The sequence below is a fragment of the Charadrius vociferus genome, unplaced genomic scaffold (genome assembly GCF_000708025.1).
Source record: "Charadrius vociferus isolate BGI_N301 unplaced genomic scaffold, ASM70802v2 scaffold90, whole genome shotgun sequence".
Classification (NCBI taxonomy): domain Eukaryota; kingdom Metazoa; phylum Chordata; class Aves; order Charadriiformes; family Charadriidae; genus Charadrius; species Charadrius vociferus.
This window is the reverse complement of record NW_009647222.1, coordinates 1,675,140-1,692,096: the sequence shown is the minus strand read 5'-3', so window position 1 is coordinate 1,692,096 and position 16,957 is coordinate 1,675,140. Positions and strand designations below refer to the sequence as shown.

Below are 16,957 nucleotides of genomic sequence, written 5' to 3'. Positions count from 1 at the left end.
GGCTCTCCTCCTCTTCCTCCTCCTCCTCCTCCTCCTCACTCTTCCTTCATGGACACGTGCTGGGGTTATATCCGCTCCTGAAAAGCTTTCTTACACCACCCAACTCTGCGACTCGTCCCAACAGAAATGAATGAAGAACGCTGTTCCGGTTACTCCAGGTCACGAGAACAGTGAGGCACTTCTGAAACAAACCCATTAGGAACATTGAAACAAATAAAAAACCAGCATCGCTTCCAGCCCTGGCAACTACAGGCTGCTGATATAAATCCTGCTGTCCTTGAGCTCCTCCTGACTTTTTCTACAATCCGGGTTCTGCACCTCTTCCTCTTCCTCTCCTGCACTGTCCTGCCCTGGGTCCCTGCAGTTAACAAAAGGCAAGAGGTTGCCATTGGGGCTCTGCTTGCTGTTACCATTGAGAATGTTGTCTGCTGCATTTTCCATCTCTTCTATCGTCATGTCGCAGGCGTCTGCGAGCTCCTGGGTTGTCACCTCAATGAACTTTGGATCTTGAGCAAACTGCATCAGTCCTTCCGAAATCAAGACCTTCGAAAGCAGGCAGGGAAACCAGAGACAAAGACATACATTAGTACCCTGCATCATCAACCCTATCGCACCCCATCACAACCCTCTTTACCGCTGTACTTTCCCCAATGCTCCTTCTCCCATTCATGCTGCTAACCCCCGCTTGGAGATGGGCTCTCCTGCTCTTGGCATTGCGGGCAGCAGTACATCTGTTGCCCTGCTCTTCTGAGGGCCGCGTTTCTAGTTGGCCTTGACACTGCTCGTCTCTTTCGTGACTCTGCAGCCTTACCGCTTCGACCAGGCTGCCAGCGCTGCCGTGAAACTGCCTGCTGCTCCCTCCGCTCTGGCTGGGGACGGTGAGGGAGACCGGTCTGGCTCTCCTCGGGCTGCTGCAGCCGGTGGTGTCAGTGTACCGAGAGCCGCAGTGTACTGACGGGAAGCTGCTGTTGAGCTTCTCGCTGGACTCTGCCCCGTCGAGGCGCAGAGTCGGGATGGTCTGTTGCGGCCAGCCACGGCTGCAGGGTGTTGCGGGGGGCGTAGCACACAGCCGAGAGAACATGGTGGGGGAATGGCTTCGCTGGAGCAGGGGACTCAGGCCGGCCACCGCTAACGCCTGCGGACAGAGGAGGAACGAAACGAGTGAGAGGCTGCTCTTAGAAGCAGGGCTGGAAGGAGGAAGTGCTGGAGAAACTACCCGAGAAAGGCCTGGAGGGTCTCGAGGCTTGTGAAAACAGGTGCCAGCTGCTGGAATGGTTTGGATGTTTCCTGTGAACTCATTTTGCAAGCTTTCCTTTAAATGGTGTATCTTGCGCTAGTGCCAAGCACCAGACTGAAAACTCTCATGACTCCAGTTCTTCAGCCTTGGAGCCACTGCACCGACAGGAGAGATGCAGCTCCGCTCCTCACAGCCTTGCCAGAAACACCACCTCTTCTCCAGTGGGTAAGACAGCAATTCATTTTCCCACCACTGCCACCACCCATACCGCTAGCTTTTACTGCCAATTGCTGTGTTTTCTGTAAGTATCTACTGTGGAAGCTGAACGGATACCAGATGTGAATTTTAGATATGTCTGCAGTTGGCTATAACTATAAATCCACCACTGGATTTTAAGGCATTTCCTGTTGGTGAGAGGATCAATATCTGATGATTATACTTTGAGCCATCCAGTCCTTCCTTTAATCATATGCACAAGCTCTGAGTCATCCAGCCTCCTTTTATAGCAAATTTCTCAAGAAGCCCCTTGTAGCACAGGGCTGATCTGATGCCTTATTCATGGTGACTGCTGCCTTGTTCCATAAGCAATGCCGTCAGAGTCACAAGCTCATCTCACAGGGCTCGCTACTGCCTAGTATGAGCAAATTAAAAAATGCATAGGAAATACAAAGGCATGTGGATTGTGTTGGAGACGGGAGGGCTGGGGTTGGTCTCATACCCCTTCAGCCACCTGAGGGCTATGCGTTTAGCCTAAGCTAACTGTGCAGAGAGAAGCCAGCCTCCTGCCTCTTTTGGATACCTGCCTGAAAATGCTGTCTGGAGGACAACACAGAGAAGACTTACGCTTGCCTACTTTGGAGACGCTCTTTCCCCCTGTTGACCACAGAGAGACTAAACTGACCAGTTTGAACTAGACAGCTGACTTTAAGGTATTTAAAGTTAGGTGAAGCTTAGTCCATCTGCCAGTGAAATCCTTGGGAACCAATAACAATGCTCTGCTGATGATGTCAGTGACAGATGAAGAAAAGAATCAATTATTAGTCACGTAGAAGCCTCACCGAGATTTTCTCAGGAATTAGATGTCAGACTCCTATCGAATTTCAGTGAGGAAGTAGGGCCTTAAAAATTCATCTGTACAAGTCATGCCCTGCAGGCATGCATATATTTACATATCATGATGTATGAGTATTTCCTGAGAATACCCCTTCAAGCATTCACGAGCAACCAAATCTATGGTGCTTAGCAGAGGCAACCTTTCCACCTTATGTTCTTGTTTTAAGCACTGTTGTAGGCTAACATTTTTGTAGACATATGAACACTGCTGAGTGTTGTCAGCTGGAGGCCAGATGCCTATTTCAGGGTAACCCTTCAGTTTGGCTGAGTGACACTGGGGTGGGTAGAGCCCCATCCCTCTAGGTTTGGAGTTGCACGGTGGGATGAGGAAGAGTGAAGTAGCTCCATCCTCTTTGTACAGGTTGGAGGGAGGTGATTCTGCTGGCTAGGTGGGCTGAGAGAGTAGGAAGCACGTGTCCCCTATGCCTGTCCTGCCATGGGAGGGCCGTTGCTGCTGTGGGGAAGGTGGGAAGCTGTTTCCTGCCCACTCCTCCCTGCCCCAACACATTTGCTGGTTATCCCCACCACAGCTGTAACTCTCTGCAGACCACTGCTTTCTGGAGCTTGATCCTTAAAGGATAACTGTCTGGGAGTGGAGGTGAGAAAAGCCAGGGAGCCTCAAGCGCGCTCATCTCAGCCCTCTGCTCTGACTTCTCACTCTTCCCACCCCTGCCGCCTGGCATTTTCTGCCTCGGTGGCAGCCCGGGGAGACGGTAAGGCCATTCTGCCCTGCCCTGGGGGACTGCAGAGAGCAGGATGCCTCACTTTCAAGGCTGGCACTACCATCTGCACCTGTTTCTTTCATGGTGACAAAAAGTGGCATCATCAAACTAAAAGACACAAAGCTACTTTGGACTATGACAGCTGGCTAATCATCTAGGTACGTGCCTAAGCATACATTTGCTAGGTTGCTGAATGCAGTTACAAAGGGCTTAAGAAGCTGATTAATTACATGTAATCAGTTTATGTTTTAAAATGATTAATTACAGTTACTGATTACCTTTAATTAATGTGAAAGTAGACCCTGCACATTTTATTCATATGCATACTACCATCAAAGCCAGTGTAATTGCACTGCAGTATGCAATTTGGGTATTTTTTTTTAAATCTTTTAGCTAGTTTTTTATTTTATTCTTTCATAGACATCAGAAAATGATAACTCTGCTGACTCCAAAGGACATGTTCCTGTAGCATTCTTCTGGGAATGACAAAAATCCTGAAATCAGGAATGAGCATGATGGCAAATCTGATTTCTAAAAACTGGACCTTTGATATGGGTGAGAAACCATCCCAAATGGTTTTTAAAAAGTTAGTTGGGGTACAATGGGGGAGCATTGCAGATGGTAGGGTCTGTTACATTGCTGGGCCCTTTGTGGTTATTAATGCTTACCTGATGATGTACCAGATGCAAAGGCAGAACTGTCTTCTGTGAGACGTCTACGCCCTGGTTTTTCTGTCTTTTCAGACACTCTAAGTGAAAAGATGCTCTTCGACCTGAAACAGCAATCACACACAACTATGTCAATCGTTCATACTACACTACAGTTAATCTGATTTCAATTTCTTGTAGTGCAGTCCCTTTGGAGGTACAGCAAAGACACCCACATTTTAGGCTCTGTCCTCAACAAGCCCTCAACACCTTGCCTTTTCCAAAGGATTTGTATTTACAGAAAGCAGTCAAGCATCATGGACCAACGAGCACTACCTTCCAAGCAAGCTGCAAGATAAAATTCTGGATGATGATTTTTACTTTTCCTCTTTAAAAAAACCCACTGTCCTAGTAGATACCAGGCAGCTGATTTCCCTCCTAAGCAGTGGAAGTGTTCTCAGACCTTTCTGGTTGAGGTAAAGCCCTCAGCGGGACCGATGATGGCAGCTGAGGCTCTGGTGCCGTGCCTGGCTGTACACATCGTGCAGGAGGGGACGTCAGGCTGCTCAGGTGACATCGGCCTCCCGCTTGCATGTGATCTGTGTCCCTTAGCTGCCAGACATACCACAGCTTATGAGGCTGTGTCTATAGCAAGGTCAAGTGGAAGTGAATTAATCAATGTTTGAATTCACTGGTGAATGGAAGGCAGTTTATATAGACATGAAGCATATTCAAAATTTGGAGAGAAGGGAAGAGAAAAAAAAGCTTTTTTTCTCTTAAAAAAAAACGATTTTAGGGGAAACTATTGAAACCGTCACATTGTCTACTTGCTATAAAAGTAAACTTGACTTCTCTAAATAGGAGAAAGGTACTCCCTATGCAGGAATTTAAAAGTACTGCAAAGTATGTTTCTGAACAAGTGCACAGGCTTTACTTCCCAAGAATGGCAAATAAATCCAGTATTAAAGATAGAGCTGTATGGCACACTAACATATTTTGTGGACTTCTCAATCCTGTTGACATTTTTCTAAAGAAGGAAAGAAAACTAGAATTCTGAAAATAGTATCTATAATATTGATTTGTTGAGAAAAGGCCCTCTCACGGGTTGGAAGAAACATGTTACAACCCAGAGAACGAATGCTACAATGCAGATAAAAAGAATTTTCTCTTTCTAGAGAAAAAATCCTAGTAAAATGAGTATGACATCACTATAAATATCCACTGGAATGTAGTTAATGAAGCACTGTATCAAGGACTGACTGCAAATTTGGCCTTACAGATAGATATAGGAATTGTCATTGCCTAATATTTTAAGTTTTAAAATAAAGTAAACGCTTTTAAAATAGCCAATTGTACAAGCATCCTGGAGGATTTGAGTGAAGACTTGGTAGCCTCACTTTAAACATTACACAACCTAGTCTGTCACTTTTATTTTGTAATAATATATTTTATACACAGGATTCTTTTTAGTTTCTCTGCTAAATGTCCTTTTTCTCCACACCAGTACTCAGGAAAAAGGCTGAAAAATATTCTACATAAAAGAGGTCTTTTTATTCCAGACTCTCGTATTTGTCCTGATACTTTCATAAAAACTTGTGATTCACGGATTTTACCTGGGCGTAGTTTGCACACTCGAGCACTTGAAAAATCTCCAGGTACAATTAGAGCAGAAAGCAAATTTGTATTGTATTAACCTAATCTGAAATTCACTGTTTTCATCGTAGCGGACAAAAGAAACAACTTGTCTTTTCTCCCTGCTGAATACACCCAGAACAGAACACCATACACTCAAGGCTAGCCCATTCGGTGACTCCTTGGTGACTCCTTGGAGAATCTACAGTGGTCTAATAAACTCCCCCAATTCACAGGTGGGCTTAATCAAACAGATCCCACGGACTATCCAAACAGCTGCAGTTTCATCTACTGACTGAGCATAAAGTCAGTAGAGTCATGTGCATGACCAGGATCGTTTGCACACCGTGGGATTCCTGGTCTCACGAGCTAAATGCAGCAAACAGCAACACCCATGCCCACACAGGCTGGGATTCCTCCAGCAAGATGTGAGAACCCCAGTCAAGGCAGCGGAGAGCACAGCCCACACGTCACACTGGGATGTTACCTAGTGCTGAGGAGCACAGAAACCCTTTCTTCGGAGAGTGCCGGGTGTCCTCTCCTTTGTTGTTTTCTGGTGGAGTAAGTTGTCTGTTTTCATCATCTTGGTATGCAAGCCTGGAAAGGAGAACAGAGGGATTCTAGAAAAGCAGCTTATAATGCACAGAATAACCCTTCTTCCAGCAGGGAAACCAGGAAGATCATGCTATCAAATGGATGCAATAGCAAGCTAGCTTCGAGCTATAACTGGACCAGGAGCAGTAAAAGAGACCGTGAGACAGAGAATGCTCTAAAGATGAGATCTGGGAACATTCGATGGTAGAAGTGAAGGGCGGGGGGAGGCCCTGCAGATCCAGATGTCTCATTCAGAGGAGAAGGAAAATCCTAGGTGAAAGATATCCTTACTTCTCGGGGCTGAACGGCATTTTTTTTTTTAAATTATTTTCTGGTATTTCAGTTGTCTGACTAAAATCTTCTGGCCTTATCCCATAAATTTAAATTTTTGTAGAAAACCCTCACTTTTTCCCACCTCTCCCCCTTAATTAAAGAACCACCCAAACACCTTGACTAAAGCTGCAAAGCTCACATTTCAGTAGAGAGCAGACTTGGTTCACTACAGTACTCAATGTCTTCATTCAAATTTTCATCATAAGTCTCATCCTGAGACACTTCCTCTTGGCAAACAATTGCCAGCTGGCTGTCTCTGGAACTGGAGCTAATGAGCAAAAAAGACAAGTCAAGATATGGAGATGGTAAAGACAACCTGTTATAAAGACAAGAATGACAGGCTCCATCTGTCTTAGTTTATTTTAATGTTGAAGAGCTATCATAGAGAAATTAATGACTGAACAGAGCTGCAGAGTTCACAAACACAAAGCAACAACCTTTGTCTGTGTCCTCTTTCAGAGGAAGAGTTTCTTAAATCAATGCTGAACAATACTGTAAACATATTTTTGTCATTTGTGACGACATGTACTCTATAAATGTGTACATCACACTGACCACATTTCCAAAGATAGACCTCACTGAACTGAAGTAAAATCTGAGAAGGGCTCTTGGAAATACAGCTTTTTCCTTTGTGGCAAAAGCCTTCGTTACGAATTTCAGAGAAGCCTCCTAGACACTAACAGTAACCCTCTCAGCTCTGCGGTGTATGGTCTCTGCCTCCCAAATCCCTTACTCTGCACCATCTCTCCCCTCTGCCTCCTGTTCATGCTGTCGTTCCTTGCTGTCGTTTCCATCCTTGGTCCCTTTTTTCTCATCACTAACTGCAGAGTGCTTCTACTGAATTTGGTAGGGTCTGTTCAAACCCTTAAGCACGACAGCCCTGCATTCCCTGCTTGCCTCCTCCTTGTCCCTCTGTTTCATTTCTCAGTCCTCATACTTCAATCTGAGTTTGTGTTTTCTGAGGAGTAAAGTAAAATCTGAAAGTAGTGTGAGTCTTCGAGATACTGACATGGAGCTGTTGGAGCCAATGTCAGTCTGTCACTAGCATTCGCAGAAGAGACCTGTGGGGCAGGTTTTTTTCATCTTTCAGGGACTGGATAGGAAACATTATTTTGTCATTTGATTTGAGAAAAAAAGCAGTAGGAGAAATGTGCATATGTATGGTATAGAAGAGCCTTTAGGATAGTGCTGGAGTGACCTTTCTGCTGAGATGGGAGGCAAGTAAAACTGCTAAGGTGCAGGTGGGAGAAATCAGTATGTGGCAGCTCCCCCTATTCAACAGTCTGTGCGTAGCCAAAACCCTACAGAATTTTTGTACGAACATGCCACTGCATACTGTGAACAGAGAGTGCCTAGATGTTGTGAGCCCAGCTAGAAGCTGTAAAAAAAACCCCAAATCTAGAAACCAGCTAGAAACAGTCCACGCATCACTACCTGCCTGTGGGCAGAAAAGCCCTGATTTGGGAGTATTTTCTGGAGATGTCATGGTGATTGTCACCTGTTTTTCAGCCCTACTGACACCAAAAAGAAAAGCTCATGTTCAGCATTAATAGGGATTTGGACTTTCAATGGGACAAACAATGGGTCTCACACCCAGAGAGCATTAGAGCATGAGGGAAAAGACGTACCGTCCCAGTGTTTCGTAGTAATGCGTCCTAATTCAAGGAAGGCACCCAAGGAAGCAAGAAGAGAAAAGAACACCATGTTATCAGCATCACATCAGCACAAGTCAGCAAGGGGGAGGGCAGATGGTAACACATGTTGTGCAACTCCTGCGGCCTCCCTCAGGAAGGCATGAAATAGAAACACCACTGGACTCTTTGCTTGGGCAATTCTGCACCCACTGAATTTCCTCCATCTTATTGTCCTATTCTGTTCTTTGCTGGGGCAGCATTTCACCTTTTCACATTGCCCACTCTCTGCACTGAAAAATTTTTTCCACCTCCTTCCTGCTGTTACTGAGATGGTAAAAAAAAAATTCCCCACTGAGAAAAATGATACTCCTTTCGTATCTGTCATCTACGTGTAGACAGACTGAAAGCTGTCCAGAGAAAGGGATTTTCTTTGCTTTGCGCAGTATTGCATTTCTGAGAAATGCCTCGCAGAATGCCTTTGGTGACCTCTGTAGGGATGTGACCCACTGAAAAACCGCTGTCTCCCACCAAGGTCCCTATTGGGCTCCTAAGAGATGAATTGCAGTCCCTTTGTCTTTCAGTTAGCAGTTGACAAAACACCTCCATGTGGTGAAGGAAGGATACAGAAAGCTCCTTTTGGTTCTTACAAAGGTTTCTTCATGATAAAGCCCAAAGAAATCAAGTGTGTTGGTCAGTGAGAGTGCTGCTGCTTTGCAGTGGTCAACTGATGTGTATCTGTTGCACTGTGGGCTTTGGCGCAAGTGGAGAACCAGAAGGCTCAATCCAGGCTGCAGGCTGGGCAATGTCTGGTGGGTGACTTCAGCTAGGCAGCAGAGCTCTGGTGTTTGCATGCATGTTCCTCTCCCTGGTCCCTTGACCCACTCTTTGCTCTGTGAAGCTTACCTTTTGGAAGGTAGTTTCCAAGGAGCCTCCTGCACACATATGGTGGGTGACAAGGGGGTCCCATGGCCTTCCACTGTGCTGACAGTGCTGGGGTAGCTGGGTGGGCTGGGGAAGCGGCACAGGGCAGTGTTGTTGGCATTGTTGATGTTGGCATTGGAGCCTGAAGATGAGTAGCTGCTGGGAGTGAAGGTGGAGTCCACCAGCTTCTCATGAGATGGAGACTCAGTATCTCCCTGGTTGTTGCCAGACTTATTGATGTGCAAAGGTCGCTGGGTGGTGAAGGTCTGGGGGAACGCACTCCTGCCATCACTTTGGTAATAGCTGACATGGTTTCCAAACAAGCCTCCAGCTCTCTGTCAGAGAAACAGAAATTATTTTCCCTTTGTGAGGGAGAAGATGTGCAATGGCCCTGGTGTTTCCTGCTTAGCCTGTTGTTGAGGAAAAGAAATGTGAGGACACAAGTGTGCATGATGGCACTGGTGCTCTCTCTGCCAGAGGATAGTGCATGGACTTCTCTGTCAGAGAAACTAGGTACACACAGGCTGTGAAAGCTTTAGCTTTCTAAGATATTTCAGAGGACCAGCCAGGTGCATAGGTGAGGCAAAGGTGTCTCTACACCTCCCACCAGTCATGGGAGTGCAGGACTGGGTAGGGATGCAAGAACCAGGTAACTGCTTTCTGGATTTCACAATACAGTTACAAAGCAACATTTAGACATGAGAAGAGCACCAGAAACTATTAATCACCTGGAGGAACAAATGAAGGAAGATTTAATGAGCCAGTTATGTACTGTTTAGATGATGAGTAATGAAAGGGACTGACAGCATCTTTCTGAAAGGAAAGGAGGAAAATGCCAAAGGAGAGGAAATATTACCAGAAAAGACAATTACAAGAAATAGGAATGAAATAAGAAAGAGAAGATCTAGGTAACTTTGTCCTAGAAAATGTCCTCCTTCCATAGGAGCTCTACTGGGTTCAGGTGCACTTTTTGGAAGGACACTACTTGTGCTACTGAAAGGAGGAGTGAACAAAACACCAAAGTGTGCCTGACTGCTGCTCTGCAGACTGTAGGATGTCTGAACTGATCTGTTCTTCAGACTCTTTGGCTATTCTTATTCTGATTTTATTTAGGTTTTATGAGGGAAACTTCTATTGAGAAGAAAATGGGATAAAAACTGTGCAAAGATCTCAGGATCTGACACCCTGAGTCCACTACTCTAGGGTCTAGAAAACAAGGAGGGCCCAGCTGAAATACAGAGTGCATAAAAGAGAATGTAGCACTCTCTGAGCTCGGCTACTGGTCTAGCCTCAGCTTGTAAACTTGTTCACCACCTACCCGGAAGATATCATCTTCAGAGGCAGCAGAAACAGCTTCTTTCATGGCCTTATCTAGCTCTTCTTCAGCTGTCAGGTCTCCAGAAATTGCTCGTCGGATCTCTGGCCCAATGTCGTGAAGTGTGCGCAGACCAGCCTGCAAAACAGCAAACTATAGAGCTTCATATCTCCGACTGGGCATATGAGAAATAAAAGCAGTGCTATTTCTTCCTAAGCACTGTGAAGCCCTCTCACTTAATATAGCACCCCCAGCTCCTAGAAAAACACCAACAAATTCTGTTCTTTCATCTCCAGCGTAAAGAGGGAAAAACTCATAGCAATTCAACGCAGGAATGTTTGTTGCTAGTTCCCTGGCTCCATCACAACAGGACATAGACATAAATCCACAGGCTTGACGAAGCAAGTCTGCATGCTTTCAATTTTGGGTTCTCAGATCCGCAACCAGAAGCCCTAAAGCAGCCACAGTTCCAGCTGAACCACGTACTCAGTGCCTCTGAAAATATCTTTTTTTTTTTGATCAGCAGCTTAAATATGTATTTTATAGCTAAACTTCTGGCATCTGGACCTGGACAGTTCTCAAGCCCCTCACTGTCTGAAATCCATTCCAGGGAGTCCATCCAGGGAGGTAAGCTGTGGTTATGCTGAGACCTCGGTCTATATCTATGGCTGCTTCACAGCACTTTTTAGCTTGCTGGAACTCTAGAGTCACCATTCTTCCTTACTGTACACTCAAGGGACATAAATGGTGCTGCTTGTACAGTCAATAGGGCTTTTTCCTTCTTTCACACAGCCTGGTAGCCCACCCAGTGAACATGTAGCACAGCGGTGAACGGATCCCAGGTCTTAGAGCCCAGTTCCCTCTCCGTTGGATGGCCTTAGCATCCAGGTATGCTTTTTGCTTTTTAACTGATTTTGCCTCCTGGCAACATGCTCTCCCTGATCTTGTTACAGTGATTCCTCTCAGAAAGGGTAGAATGAATGTGGTAATAAGCAAATGTCTGCTGGATACTTCATATCAGTTCTCTAAAAGGAGCCCAAATATCAAATATAGCCAGCAGATTGATAAACTGTGGATATACCTCACTTGTGCCTTCTGCCTCCAGAGCTCAGGGATGTGGCCCATGGTACATACATGTTTACCCAAAAGGACTGATGTGGCAGTTCAAGGGGTCTACAAGCTCCTTTCCAGTGGGGATAGCCCATTGCAGTCCCCAGAATGATTGAGAGGGAAGTGGGGTCAAATGCCTCTACTGTACCACCCCTGTCCGTCCTGTGCCCGGTTGTCACCTGCAAGGAGAGCGCGTTGCGCTGGGAGGGCTTGCCCACCAGTCCCTGTTCTTTACGCTTCTTGAACTTCCGGAAATACTCCTGAATCAGGAAAGTGGCATAGAACTTCCCAACGGTCACCTCGTCATCTGCAAAGGGGTATTAAAAATATGTATATATAATTACATAAGCAACTGATTTTAAACAGTGTATTTGCTAATGTGAGCCTTGCAATTCACAGCAGAAACACTAGGTACCGCAGTACAACTCCGCTTTTTATGGCATCAGGATGCAGAGCTGAAGGAAGGGATTGCTGCACGGCCAGAGCTTGCTATAAATAGTCAGGGGGAGAGGTGCACATGGCATTTGGATAGACTGGCTCTGCTGGCGCAGAACCCCTATAGCTACGCGCTTCTGGATGTATGTTGTTTATGGTGAAGTGCCTCTAACATTTGCAGTCTTTGATACTGGCTTACAACATAGGATCTTACTATAGCAGCAGACTCCCAGTCTGGGTCAACGCATGCTGCTCTGTCTTGTGGTATCCTGGGGTAAGACATACTCAGGGTCTGGGCTCACCAACAGCATCTGACGGACCATCCGTTCCAGATCTGATCTGGCCCTTCTCTGCATTGAAATTCTGTCTTGTTGTGCCTAGCATGGGTGTGAGCGAACAAAAGTGATCACCTCTCCCCAGAAACACAGCCATTGCTGTATTCTCACTCAATACAAACTGCCAATGAGCCAAAATGTGCATTAAGTTTTTATCCAGGTAACTCTCCTCCCTTCTCCAAACCCAATGGAAATTTTATAAGACATGGTCCACTGACTTCAGAGCAGGCTGAGCGAGGTTCAGGATCTGTCTGCAACTGTTAACCAACTACCAAGGGGTGTTTTGTGCTACAGCCCCTGGAGCCACCTGGAAGGTCAGTGAAGGCCACACTGGATGTCCGTGCACCTCGGGTCCCAAGAAGCTTAGCAAAGGAGTGTCCCAGAAGCCTGGTAATTACAGCCTGCCAGGGACGCTGCATAGAAACCCACAGCAATTTGTTACACTAGTTCAGACTAGCTAAGGAATGTCCCCAGGTATCATAGTAGAAAGCAGTTATGTGAGTAAAAAAAAGAATTATATGCCATAGTAGAGGTAGTTTTGCTAAATACGAAGGGGTTATGAGATGGGGCTGCATCCTTAACTTGAGTGTAAGGCAGTATCTTTTAGCAGTCAGATGAAGTCCACATCATCCTTCCTGGAGCCTTAGCTCTGCTTGCTTCCTTTGCCCCCAGCAGGCACCAGGTAATGTCCAGGGAAGCAAATGCCTATGATCAAACTGGAACGAGATCTAGGAATAGAGGTTCCTAACTCCTGTTTATACATCTTTTCTTCCTTCCCTGATTTCTCAGCACTAAGAACATGATATTAACGTTAGTACAGGCAGAAACAGATCTCAGCCTGATGAAATATAGATAGCATCTTGTAGGAGAAAGCTTGTCCCCCATATTCCACCTGATGATCATGAGGTGCGGTAGGACATGTCAGGTGGGGAAAAAGACAGACGTTCAAAGTCTGGGACAAGATCCTGCACTCACCACCTGCGGGGGGCACCACCTGGTCCAGCAGCTTCATACTGGTGCGCTTCCAGATTTTCTTAATTATTGCTCTCAGCTCTTCGTTGGCTTGCTCCAGGTTACCTGCAGGGTGAAAATCATCAGAGACAGGAATTAAGCACACCCTGCAGAGGAACAATTTCATGTCTGGCATGGCCATCTTAGAAGGAAAATATCAGAGCTTTTTCAGTAGTGGAAAGTTTTGGGCAAAGAGATGCTCTGACCATTTCTAAAGCCCTCTCACAGCAAGAGGTCTTCTTCCTAAATATGCATAGTCATCTCAGGGTAGGAAGCAGACTGCGTTACTTATTCATAGTCTGCAACAGCCAGAAACAACAGAACCATGGTGCTACTTTGTCTTGAAAAGCAACAATCCCATCTAACACTTCAAATTTTAATTGAGATCCAGTGAAGGTTGAATATGATAAGAACAGAGGTCAGTTACTGGGAAACTACAGCTTGGAGAAGACAAATAATTAGTGGTAAAGATGCACCTAGAAATCTGAAGACCTGGGCCTGCCTGCAGCACTTCCCAAGAATTACCTGTTGCAATCCCTGCCTCCCAGCAGATATCAAGTTCTTCACATGGTGCCAAGAGTCTGCCTTGGAGAGCCTGCACAGTGCTCTGACAAGGCACTCTGAGCGTGTGCAAGGCTTTCGCTATCCAACTCAGAGGACTGTCCCAGGATATTTGCGTTTATTCTCTAAAGAACAGCATAGGCTCTAACAAGCCTTTTATGTAACTGTCTGAACTTAGACATTACATGTTCCTCCAAGGGGCTCTGAGCTAAATGAGACATTAATCGAGCCATACTACCCCTCGAGAGTGAGTGAAGCAGGTTCGGTTTATATCCTTTCCTTCTAGGTACCCATTTCCTCCCAAATGACTCACCTTCGATTTTATTTCTTGATTTATGTACATTCAGCCCCCTCATAATTGAAGCTCTCTTCTCTCCCTATGTGTACTAAACCACTACCTTCTCCTCCTAAAGGCGCTGTTCCCGTAGCTTTTCTTAATGCTCCCCAGCACTAAGGCTCCTCAATGTGCCGCACAGGGCTCTGCATGCCAGTAGCTCCCTTAATGGGATGCAGTGAAGATGCGTCCTGACACTAAGTAACTTACTGAGGATCAAACAGGTGGACAGCATCAAAGGCAGAAATCTGACCCAGGAAGGCTAATTCCAAACTCCTGCCCTAACCACTTACAAAATCCTGCTAAGGCAAGAAAGCAAGCAGTTTGAGGATTTTAGGTGGTTTCCCAGGAGTTCACTGGCAATGACTTGGAGAGTTTGAGGCAAAGACAGACAAAAAAAAATTGAATCCTTTTTGGGTCTCTGTTTCATAAGACACAAGATGTTCTACAGGGGTTGTGGTTGGCTTTTTCCTCAGGAAAGTCTCTTTGGCTACAGTCAAGTTCTGTTTAGCACAACATCCAAGGCCTTAATATAATTTTTAAATTTTACCACTCTTTTTGGCTCAGCTGTCAGTATAATCCTGGCACAGCAAGCTAGGGTTGTGTTGGTCTCTGCTTTCCCATGCCTGAAATGTAATGCGGCCACTCCTGAGCCAGAGGTGTTTAGCTGTGAATCACAGACCTACACGCTCTTTCAGGGCATGTCATTATTACATGAAGCCAGGTTTTGACTCAGGACCAATATCTCTCATTACAGCAGGCGACAGAGTGCAACAAAGGGGACAAGCTGAGCCCCAAATCTTGTCTGCTTTCCCCAACTGTAGCCGCTGGTCTATGCAAAGCTATTAACAGTCCCTTTGCTTCTCATCTGTCTTTAGGCTACAACACCTCTGTCACTACAGTGTGATGTTAACTCATGCTAATGGAAGCACAGTGGGAGTTTCAGTGGGGTGAGACCCTCGAGGCCAAGCTCTTTTGCCTGCCTTGGATTGGAAGATCAGTGGCAACAGAGGTCAAAAAGCCGTGGGTTTGCACAAGGGGAGGCTTCTTTGCCCTTTTTCCTTCCCCTGGTTGCTGTTTGAGCGGACATTGATCTAAAACTTTTAACTCTGAGACCACTGTAAAGAACACGATCGATAATCTGAGACGATACTATGGGAATACTTTCTAGGTAACTGGAAACACTGTTCTCTCTAGAAGATATTTCGCCAAACATCTTTACGTTGCTTTTTTTACCATGTGCCGCATATGAGTAACTGGGATCATTTTACACAAGATTTCCTTGTCGTTGTATTCCAGCTCAGCAGGCTTTAGCATGAACACCACTCAGCTACCTTGTAGTCAGCAACCTTCTTACCTTCTGTCTTGATCCTCAACGCTGTTCTGACCAGTGCAAAGAGAGTGGCATTGAACATGACAGTCCCATCACTGTTCAGTGGCATATTCATGGAGACAAGGCGCTGTGGAGTAAGGAGAAGAAAGAGAACAATCATACTGCCAGCACATGGACTGAAGCATGCTCTTCATTATTCCCCCGTGATGACCTCCAGACCTGCCACCCCTCTCACGTGAGCTAGCCAAGGCCTGTGGATTTAGTTACACAATTAAAAAAGTGCTTGTCATAGCCACTGATGGTCCCAACCACGGTGTGTTTGCTCTGGGGTCTCTCTCCCATTGCTAGATACTCTGTTTTCTTCAATATGGCTATCACTTTGTAACCTTTGTTTTCCCCAGTGACCAGTGGGCATTTGCCCACAGCGTATTACATTGACAGAGATTTGATCTAGTCCCCAAATCATTTGGCTTTTAAATGACACCTTTTTTTTTTTTCCTTATGAAGAGCAAACTGATTTCTTCATACCTCATGGGACACTTGCAAACTCGCCTGTACTAAAGCTGTGCCTGGTGCAAATGTATATAAACAGAGAGTTAGGATCTTTCTTTTAGGTGACAGCCTTGAAGAAAGGGGATTAGCCAAACCTGAAAGTTGATCTGCTTTATCAAACAAGTGCCCCTCTCCCTTTTAAAACAAGGCTGTGTCTGCCCTGCAGTAATTCTGTAAAGCCATGCAGGACAAAGAGTGAGTGCTGAGTGCTGTTGCAGCTGTAGGGTGAACGTCAGTGAGGCCAATGACACATATCTGAGACAGATGTAGCAGAGTCACCAGACCTTACGTCCTTACTTCTGTCTCAGGAGGTAAAAACACCAGGGGCTTAGTTTGAACTCTTATGCTTTCAGGGGTTGGTTTTGTTCGAGCTCTGCCTTCTGACACTTTCATGCAACAGGCCTTGTTCAGTACCAATTTGGAAGAAAGGGTGTCATCCCCCATCACTACCACTGCAATCATGGACTGGGGGATTTGGACTAGATTGAGACAACAAACAATTGCAAGACAGCAGATGGAAAGGGATCGGCAGTAGGCCACAGAAGTCATATATTTCTGTGTACAGGCCCCGGGCTTTGTATTTTGCTCTGGGAATGATATAAAAAACAACTACAAGCATCACATACAAACTCTGAGACTTGCGAGGAGATGAACAGAGCACCTCAAGTGAGGGAAGCATAAAGATTATAAACATGTCATTATTCACTAGAGAGAGTTCTTTTTCATAGCCGGAGTCTCACAACCAAAGAAATGAGTGAGACATTTTCACAGAAAACCTGTCCTTGCCCTTCCTGTATTTTAATACCACGCTCACCTTGCCATTTAATATTTGTCAGTTACTTAAGCAAGAATGAGAGATAACACCAGGTTTTTGGTGCACTGCTTAGTCGAAAGAAAATCTCAGAGGGATTTTTACTTGCCCTGTCATTTCTGTCTGTCCTGATCTGTCTCGAGATGTGTGTTTGTGGCATCAGACACGGGTGTGGTTGATTCAGTGCTGGGTATGCGAGAGCTGTATGTAGTTAGCATGGATGCTCTCCCAGCTAGAGAGAGGGCTGGCGGTGCGCCGATGTCTCTTGACTAGCGGCCAACCCGCCTGCTGGTGGCCCTCCAGCGCTCGGCTGGGTCGCTGCCGCCC

At 45.8% G+C, this 16,957-nt stretch overlaps 1 protein-coding gene across 1 annotated transcript in view; it reads right to left on the bottom strand.

The window, feature by feature from the left end:
* Nucleotides 1–246: 246 nt before the first annotated feature.
* Nucleotides 247–16,957, bottom strand: part of CACNA1C (calcium channel, voltage-dependent, L type, alpha 1C subunit) — a 416,023-nt gene continuing 399,312 nt past the window's right edge. The window contains 10 exon segments of the mRNA XM_009879632.1: nt 247–543; nt 812–1,135; nt 3,741–3,844; nt 5,839–5,948; nt 6,418–6,546; nt 8,816–9,168; nt 10,152–10,286; nt 11,438–11,565; nt 13,004–13,105; nt 15,292–15,394. Coding sequence (XP_009877934.1) covers nt 247–543; nt 812–1,135; nt 3,741–3,844; nt 5,839–5,948; nt 6,418–6,546; nt 8,816–9,168; nt 10,152–10,286; nt 11,438–11,565; nt 13,004–13,105; nt 15,292–15,394 — 1,785 coding nt within the window.